The sequence below is a fragment of the Teleopsis dalmanni genome, chromosome 2, assembly GCF_002237135.1.
Source record: "Teleopsis dalmanni isolate 2A chromosome 2, ASM223713v2, whole genome shotgun sequence".
In the NCBI taxonomy this organism is placed as follows: Eukaryota; Metazoa; Arthropoda; class Insecta; order Diptera; family Diopsidae; genus Teleopsis; species Teleopsis dalmanni.
Window position 1 is genome coordinate 110,095,791 of NC_051847.1, and position 10,469 is coordinate 110,106,259.

At 35.4% G+C, this 10,469-nt stretch overlaps 1 protein-coding gene across 1 annotated transcript in view; it reads right to left on the reverse strand.

Moving 5' to 3' along the window:
• Positions 1-8,522, reverse strand: part of LOC119675439 — a 16,992-nt gene extending 8,470 nt beyond the window's left edge. Inside the window, exon 1 of the mRNA XM_038086638.1 lies at positions 7,123-8,522. Coding sequence (XP_037942566.1) covers positions 7,123-8,522 — 1,400 coding nt within the window. The remainder of the gene's footprint in view (positions 1-7,122) is intronic.
• Positions 8,523-10,469: the final 1,947 nt, after the last annotated feature.

The following is a 10,469-nucleotide window of genomic DNA, read 5'->3' on the forward strand; positions in this document are numbered from 1 at the left end:
AAAACTATCAAAGATAGTGCAACTACAAGCATTCTTTCTGGCAATAGATTTGGTGAATTAGCTGAAACTACAGAAGAAGCTAATCAGCATATTAACAAAAATTTTAAACCGTCTCCAATCTACCTGCGTGAACGCAGCTCAAATAACCTAGTTACAATCCTTGCAAGTCTGATTGGAAATAATACTTTTCATATTGTTCCTATAACTAGAGGCAATATACACGAAACCAAAATCCAAATCGACACTGAAAACAATTTTAGAGTCATAACCAAATATTTCGAAGACAGCAAAAAAATTACTACACATACCAACTAAAGAGTAGTAAGGGCCTTGTTGTCGTAATTAAAGGTATCGAATCAGATGTAGACCCCATTGAGATAACAGTTATAAACATTGTTAACAAAGATAAAATCCCACAACCTATGTTCAAAGTTGAACTTCACCCGGAAGCTTCTAAGCTTAAAAAAGATGAGAGCCATCCCATCTACAACCTACAGTATTTACTTCACCGCAGAATTAGCGTTGAGGAGCCCCACAAAAGAAATGGTCCGGTGCAATGCACAAACTGCCAAGAGTATGGCCATACTAAGTCATATAGCACTCTTAGTACAGTGTGCGTAGCTTGCGGCGAGCTTCACCATAGTTCCGAATGCGATAAAAAAGCATTAAAGGATACCAACTCCAAAAAATGTAGCAACTGCAGTGGAAATCACACTGCAAACTACAGAGGCTGTCCCATTTATAAAGAACTGAAGCACAGGTTAGCTCTGCAGAAAGAAGCGTTGCGTAATCCTACAAGAAGCAACACCATTAAATTAGTTAAAGTACCTCAACCTTTAACTTTTAAGCCTGTTACACGAGGTGTTTCATTTGCTAATGTCGTTAAATCTGACAAGCAATAAGCCCCTCCAGTTCAAAGTAATAGTTTGGAAATAATGATCTCCACTCTCACTCAGAGCTTAACTCAGTTCATGTCAATCATGCAAACTACTCTTAACGAGATAGTTAAAATGCAAAGCCAATTAATGCAAATTTTTGTCTAAATAATGAGTACTTTAAAAATTTGTACATGGAATGCAAACGGCTTAAGCCAACATAAACTTGAACTCACAAATTTCATGTCTCGAGAAAGTGTGGATGTAATGCTTTGCTCAGAAACACATCTAACTAACAAAAATTTCTTTTCTATTCCTGGTTATTTATTCTATAATACTAGCACAAACAAGTTAGATTGCAAAAAAGCACCGGGATATGATAATATCTCACCCATCATGATAAAAAACTTACCCCTTTTGGCCATAAATTTTATCACAAGACTTTTTAATGCCATAATTAAATTTGGCTTTTATCCAACAGAGTGGAAAACATCCATGATTATCATGATTCATAAATCAGGTAAAGACCCCACGCTTGCCTCTTCATACAGGCCAATAAGCTTACTGCCATGCCTTTCTAAAACCATGCTAAAACCGTTCCTTGACGTTCAAAACTTAATACCGTCCCACCAGTTTGGTTTTAGGAAAAAACATGGAACTATTGAGCAAGTGAATCGTATAACGAATGAAATAAGACACGCATTTGAGCTCAGAGAACATTGTTCCGCGGTATTCCTCAATGTTAAACAAGCATTTGATAAAGTATGGCATAATGGACTCATATATAAGATACGCTATTCATTACCTGCAAATGTCCACTCAGTTCTAGAATCGTATCTGCATAATAGAAGCTTTAAAGTGAAATGCAAATCATATACTTCGAATAATTTCCCAATAGAAGCTGGCGTTCCACAAGGAAGTGTTCTTGGCCCTATATTGTATGTACTTTACACATCTGATATCCCGATAAGTAGTTCAGTTATCACCACAACGTTTGCCGACGATACGGCAATTTTATGCCGAAACAAAAACGCTGTGCTAGCTTCAAACCAACTTCAATCTCACTTATATCGGGTGGAGAAATGGTTGTCAAAATGGCGAATTAAAATTAACGAACTAAAATGTAGACACGTCATTTTTACCTTAAATCGGAGTACATCTCCAAAAATTTTACTAAACAACATTCCCATACCACAAGCAGATAATATAACGTACTTAGGTATCCACCTAGACAGACGACTGACTTAGCGCAAACAGATTGAAGCCAAAAAAATTCAGATGAAGCTCCAAGCCTCTAAGTTGCATTAGCTCATTAACAGCAGATCTTCCCTGTGCCTAGAGTATAAAGTACTCTTGTATAACAGCATCATAAAACCAATATGGACTTATGGTATCCAGCTATTTGGCAATGCTAGTGCTTCAAATATTGAAATTATACAAAGAGCTCAGTCAAAAATAATAAGAATTATCACTGGTGCCCCATGGTATATTAGGAATGAAAGTATACACCGAGATCTACAAATTCCCCTAGTTAAAGCTGAATTTGACAATATAAGAAAAAAATACAATAAAAGGCTGACAGAGCATGTTAATCCCTTAGCAAGAAATCTCGCACTTCTATCCATTACTTCCCGTCTAAAAAGAGCTGACCGTCCATCCGTTAATTAATATTCAACAGCTTGAAGTAAAAACCGCACCTTTCTTTTTAGTAAGCTGTTAAAGTTGAACCACTTTCTTAAGAAACCACCTAACATTCACTCTAATGAAATTTAACCCATTAATCTAAGTGAGGTTCGTGATATAAGGTTTACTTATTTTATTTTATTTTATTTTATACAATGTATAATTAAAATAAAAATTTGTAACATTATGTAATTAGTTATAAGATTTTAAAACTTATTGTTAGTCTCATTTTAAGAGAAAATGCAATAAATAAATGTATGTTTTAAAAAAAAAAAAAAATATTTCATTATACTGATATTTTCACGACGTGCAAATAATTCTCTGAGATCCACATTAGACTGTTATTTCGATTGTACAGACACCTCAATTTATTTATAGTATTTTTTTAAAATAAATTGTTAAATTACCAGTAGAACAACAATTTTACAATCCTAAACCACATTTTTCTTTTTTAGTATAAAGAATGTATTAGAAAGAGCAAAAAAGATATTTAAGATATTAATTGACGGGAAAGAGAGGTTTATATCTACAGATGGATTGAAACGAGCATGCATACTCAAGTGATAGTGCCTTGGAAGCTATACAACTCCGTTCCAGCAAGACTTCGTTTCGCACTTTAGCTTCTCTCGAGGCGGAGTATTGTGATGGCTACGCGTTTGACCTACGACATAATCAACTTGAGCATATCGTTCGAACATGTGAATACTTAAAACACGTAAATAAAGTAACAGTTCCTTCTGGAGTGAAAAAAAAGCTACAAAGCTAATAAAAATATTAACAATTCACTAACGCCTTGCAGAATTTCTTAATCGCAACGCCTGAATAGTTCGACAAATGGCAAGTTTACATAAATACAAGCAATACAGTACATGTTATATAAACGAATGCAAAATATAACCTAAAACAATGATGTCTTCACACAAGTAATGTATTTTAAATTAAATACGATTTTACAACTTGATTGTTGAAATAATAATCTTTTTTATTTTCATTATACAAAAAATGCATTAGTTTAGAAAACATGCTACTTTACCGTTTCTATAAATTTAGAGTAAACAAATAGCAACAATTTAAAGGCGATGAGTTGGTCATGCCATTAAACCGTTTCTCCAAATTTATAGAAACAGTTTACAATTACTAAAGAAAGGCAGTGGCGGATTAATTCGATTATGTTACTCCTCCCACCTTTAAAACGTTCACGTCCTCGTGAATATAATATAAATATAAAATTTTTCCATTAGTTTATATATAAGTAATGTATTTACATTAAACTATAAATTATTTATAAATTATAATATATAAGTTATTTATTCATCAATGAATTAAATAAAATTCATTTAATGTATTTACATTAAACTATAAATTATAAAATGCGGTTATTTTTGTTTTTTAAAATATACTAACTTTTATTTCGAAAGTTTTTTTGTGTATCTCTACACGTGTTTCGGCAAATTCGCTTTTGCCTTCATCAGGAGAATTCCTAATATTAAAACATCTAGCAATCTTACAAACTATTTATACCATAAACATGTTATTTTTAATACTAAACTTAATATTAATAAATCCTAAGGTTATTGTCCTTGAGGGTGACAGGTAAGAAATGGTGACGGGGTTGGTCTGGCGTTGTTTTTTTTTTATTTTTACATACAGGTAGTTAGGTTGACTGGTTGTCGGTTTTTTGGGATGTATCTAAAAAGGCACGATGACACGTTGCCTTTGTCGCCGTTGAGTAAAGTTGTGGTATGATGTTTGTGTATTTCGATGCTTTCTGCCGTTTCTAAAATTTCTTAATGATTTTTGGAGGACCAATGGTGTTAAATATTTTCAGTAAAAATTTTTTTTATCCATTTCCCATGTTCTATTTTTTCTACCATGGCATATTTGGAAAAAAACATCTATACAAGTAACGTAGGAAATATTGTCCTAATGCCATATCTCTACAACATATTTTTCACGTATGGAATAAGTTGGAGGGGTGACTTTATAAGGCATTCTGGTAGGTATATCGTCGAATTTGCATTCATTGCATAATTCACAATTGTTTATTATGGCAGAAATTTCTTCTAAGTATTTAAGGTAATAGTATTTTTCCCTGAACTCTGCTTGTACTTTTTCAATACCCTGATGCAGCCCTTTTAAATAAATATTTAATACAATTTCTGTGAACCTGTCGTATACGGTAATGTCTTCTAGAATCTTAGTAGTTCTTAAAATTCGATTTTTATTACTTTGTTTAACTAAGTTGGCGTACACTTTTTGAAAAAGGCTGAAGTCGGCATCAATTTCAAAGTATATTGCTGCTGTAACATGGATAATCTTTGTAGATTATAAGCGTTTTTATAATTGGGTTTTGTGATCTTTATTTGATTTTATTTAATTTATACAATTGAATTTATACAATTTCGGTTATTGATTGTTTAATCACTTTTTTGTGTGTACCCGTGTGTTGACACGTTCGCGATCGAAAAACAAGAGACAGAATCAAACCAACGGAGTTTACTTGCAGCCAAAAAATATAACAAAAAAAATTGCTCATCTCGAGCGCAAAAAACAAAAGGCAATAAAAACAAGACTTAGAACCGTTGGTTTGATTACATCTGTAACGACACTTTTTGGTGACGTTCAAAAATATTTAGTTTTTGCTGGGGGTATCCTCAGCCGTCGTCCAGAGTCATTACAATGAATTTATATTCGCAGGACGTAGGTGTTTTAAAAAAAAACAGAAAGAAAAGGAAGCGTTCGTTTACTAGATTGAATTGTACAGTTTATTTACTTTGAAAGACAATATTCCAATAATTATTCCAACGTATGATAAAGTTATTTCAATTACAATGTGATTATAAATAAATTTATAGTTTATTTACTTTGAAAGACAATATTCCAAAAAATTATTCCAACGTATGATAAAGTTATTTCCATTACAATGTGATTATAAACAAATTTATAGTTTATTTACTTTGAAAGACAATATTCCAAAAAAATTATTCCAACGTATGATAAAGTTATTTCAATTAAAATGTGATTTTTATTCAATAAAATAAGAACAAGAAATGTGCATCTTCTTTAGCTCAGGCTCCTGTTGTATTTCCTATCGTACTTGTCGATGAGATCTTCACTTGCAGTGGTTTCCCGAATTTCCTCCTCTGTTGCCTAAGACCGACTACTTTTACACCTCTGTAAGTTACTTTAATTTTACAATTTAAAATTTGGAAAGGAAACTGATTACAAATCTATCCTAGAAGAAGAAAGATATAGTACAACTCGATATATATTATTAAAAGAAGGTATATACATATATGTTTCATAGACATATAATTATGGCCGTTGTCGTAACACCAACGCAGGACTTATATATTTCTGATATATGTTTCATAGACATATAATTATGGCCGTTGTCGTAACACCGACGCAGGACTTATATATTTCGAATATATGTTTCATAGACATATAATTATGGCCGTTGTCATAACACCAACGCAGGACTTATATATTTCTGATATATGTTTTCATAGACATATAATTATGGCCGTTGTCGTAACACCAACGCAGGACTTATATATTTCGAATATATGTTTCATAGACATATAATTATGGCCGTTGTCGTAACACCAACGCAGGACTTATATATTTCTTATATATGTTTTCATAGACATATAATTATGGCCGTTGTCGTAACACCAACGCAGGACTTATATATTTCGAATATATGTTTCATAGACATATAATTATGGCCGTTGTCGTAACACCAACGCAGGACTTATATATTTCTTATATATGTTTCATAGACATATAATTATTATTATAATTTTTCGGCGTAATACCACCTCGACGAATGTTCATAGACTCGCGCCTGCTTCATGATTTCGCTGTCTTAAATACTCCTACGCCGGAGCTTTCGTCTAGCTTATTTTAAATTCTTCCGTTCGTTTACCTGCTGTGTTTTGCAGCGTAACCCGCTGTGCTTTTATTCTTGGCCGTGTAGCCGCTGTGCTTCTGATCTTGCCGTATTTCGCTGCGCTTTTGACTTTGTTTTCGTCGTGTTTTGTTTTGACAGTTTGTTATTTTAACACGCGTTTTAAATTCGTCAATAAACAATAATTTTTTGTTATATAAAATAAATTTATTAAAATTAAATTTAAATTATAAATTATATTAAATTAAATTTTAGTATTAAATTATAGTATTAAATTATAGTATTAAATTATAATATAGTTTAAATTATTGTAAATAAATTAAATTAACCAAAATTTCAATTTTTGTGAAATTCAATTCTGTGTTAATTCAGTGCCTAGTTTTTTATGTAGGCGGAAATTTGGTGTCAAAATTTCCGTCCTTACACATCTTATACAGGGTTAGTTAGATAAATTAATTAACCATATATTAACCATATAAAATATTATATATGAATTATATAATATATTAATTATAATAATTTAATTATACAATATATGATTTACAATAGATTAGATGTAATAAAATATAATATATAAATCATATAACACATCAATTATAATAATTCTACAGAATCCTACAATATTAACAATTTAACTTTAACCGCTCTAACATCCCGCCCCCCTTGAAAGGATTTTCAATTGGTAATAGTGCGAGTTTGTGGATTGGACAGCGTATTACTCCTTTTGGAGTTTGCACATCAACAACACGAACCAAATTATCTGGACCCCTGATGCAATGCACGATTCGGCCCATCAACCAGCGTTGTGGAGGCATATTGTCTTCATGGATTAGAACCAGAGCCCCCTCGGTGATGTTAGATTGTTCTTCTGTCCATTTGGTGCGTATCTGCAGCTCATTCAGATAGTCTCTAGACCATCTGCGCCAGAAGTGATGTTTGACTGCGGTTATACGAGACCATTTATCAATTAATGAAGCAGCTTCATACTGAGGACTTGGTTCAGATAAAGTTTTGAGCGGCCCAACGATAAGAAAATGTGCCGGCGTTAGCGCTTCATAATCGCTCGGGTCACAAGAATGAGGTGTGATTGGTCGCGAATTTAAGATGGCTTCGATTTCAATCAGTGCTGTTCCAAGCTCCTCAAAGGTGAATCGAGTATTTGATAGTGTTCGATACAGATGGCCTTTCGCGCTTTTTACAGCCGCTTCCCATAGACCTCCAAAGTGAGGTGCTCGGGGCGGTATAAAATTGAAATTTATGAATTGGTTGCTGCAAAAGGTCTGCAGCATCACTTGATCAGACTTCTCGAAAAACATCCTTTTTAATTCTGCTAGTTTGTTTTTAGCCCCAACGAAGTTTGTGGCGTTATCGCAATAGATGTCTGATGGTAGCCCTCGTCTACCGATTAATCTTTTCAGTGCTGCAATAAATGCCTCCGTAGATAAGTCTGACACGGCTTCTAGATGAGCTGCCTTTGTAGACAAACAAACGAACACGGCTATATAGGTCTTATATGGAACCCGTCCCCGAATTCGGAGATACGTTAATATCGGACCGCAAAAATCTACCGCTATACGCGCGAATGGACGACTTGGAGTGAGGCGTTCGATTGGGAGATTACCCATCATTTGATTAAGTAGTTTGGGTTTATAACGCACGCAGTGAATACACGAGTGCACGACTCGGCGTGCAATTTCTCGAATATTAATTATCCAGAAGTTTAGTCGAGTAAGGGCAATTAGTGCCTTTGCGCCTGCATGATAGCTGCACAAGTGTACATGCCGAACATAAAGTTCCACAAAATAACAGCCCTTCGGCAACAAAATAGGGTGACGTTGGCCTGCTGAGATGTCACTCAGCTCGAGACGACCTCCCACCTTTACTAATTGATAACCAAATACATTGTCCAGGAAGGGATTTAGATGCTTTAATGTACCTTCGGCTGGGTTCCCTCGTTGTAGGCGTTGTATATCAATTTCGAAGAATTGCTGTAGATGACCCAAATAATACAGTGCAATGCCTTTTGTAGCTGAATAGGTTGGAGGGTACATTCTCCGTTCTCCAATTTATTCTTGGTTACATGATAGAATCGCTGTACCTGCGCTATACTCGTAGCATTTTAGTGTATGAACTATATCTTGACAATACCTGTAATACGTAGTTGTCTTCATTTGTGTTAACGAATACAACCTTTCGCGTCTCTTTATTGAATTCTTCCATATCCAGGTTGTGACATTTCAAATGCGGCCAGTATTTATCAGCGAGTAACAAAAACTCCGGCCCCGTGAACCAACAAGACTCTGTTAATTGGTGGATGTTACAGCCGCGCGACACAACATCTGCCAGGTTGGATTGGGTAGGAACGTGTCTCCATTGCCCATTTGCGGTAATATCTTGAATTTCCGCTACTCGATTGCCAACGAATGCAGACAGGGTTGATGAGTGCTGCTTCAACCAATGTAATACAATCTGTGAATCAGTCCAAAAAAACGTTTCACCCTTAAATTGCGCAAATATTGGTTGGACCTTCTGATACAGTTTGGCAAGAAGTAAGGCACCACAGAGTTCTAGTTTAGGTAGCGACTTCCGCTTTATAGGTGCCACACGGGATTTTGCAGTGAATAGCCTGACCGTCACCTTACCTGATGTGTTTTGTGATCGGAGAAATATACAGCAACCATATGCGCGTATTGAAGCGTCACAGAAACCGTGTACATCAACCTGTTGATAGTTTATGAATAGGCAGTATCTCGGCACCTTAACCGATGAAAGCGTTGTAAGATCTTGAATAAATGTTTTCCAAGCTGAGTGAAGATTTTGAGGGACTGACTCGTCCCAGTCCACACGCAAAAGCCACAATTCTTGCATCATAATTTTGGCTACGAGTATGATCGGTGCTAGTAATCCAAGCGGGTCGAATAATGAAGACGCAAGGGATAAAATGGTGCGTTTTGTTACAATTTGACCTGGTTGCGCATTGAACGAAAATAGGAAAACATCTTGCATTTGGTGCCACTTGATGCCTAGGGCGCTGGTGACTGTATCTGTATCAAGATTCAAACTCTTTGTTGTAGTATCGCTGATGAAGTCATGATGGTTTGAATGCCATTTGTCAAGATCGAAGCAACCCTTCTGTAGAATGGCCGTTAACTGATGTCTGATATTGGTGAGTTGATCAATGGAATCTGCTCCACCTAAGAAGTCGTCGACAAAGAACGATGATTTAATGAGTGCAGCGCCTATTGGGTATTGTGTTTCAAATTTGTCCGCCAAATACTGCAAACTCCTGGTTGCTAGAAAAGGTGCTGATGCAGTACCATAAGTGACTGTATTCAACTCGTAAGTACTAACAGGATCGGACTCCGTATCTCGCCAAAAAATATATTGGAATTTTCGATCTGGTTCATCTATCAGTATCTGTCGGTACATCTTAACAATGTCAGCCGTCAAGGCATATCGGTGCAAACGAAATTGAAGTAGCAACAAATATAACTCCGGCTGAATTGTCGGGCCGACCAGTAGCATATCATTTAATGAACGTTGCGAAGTTGTTGGACATGACGCATCAAAAACCACCCTCAGCTTGGTCGAAGTGCTCGACGGTTTTAAAACACAGTGATGAGGGATATAATAATGTGGTTCGTTGGTTTTCGGAGTCTCAACACGCGTCATGTGTCCGAGCTCTCGATATTGTTTCATGAATTCTTGATAGTCTTGCTTCAGTGCACGATTAGATGACAATCGCCGTTCTACAGAACAAAAACGGCGTAAGGCGATATTGTGTGTCAAACCAAGACAATCTGGCGAATCTTTGAATGGTAACCGAACGACAATTCTTCCCATCGCATTTTGGTGGACCGTTTCACGATATAATGACTCACACGCAACATGTGCTGGTGACCATGACTTTGAAGCCGGTTGCACTTCCTCTATCTTCCACATCATTTCTAATTGATCGGAGACTGTATCTTCAACTGATAATAGGCATTTTGCTGCTG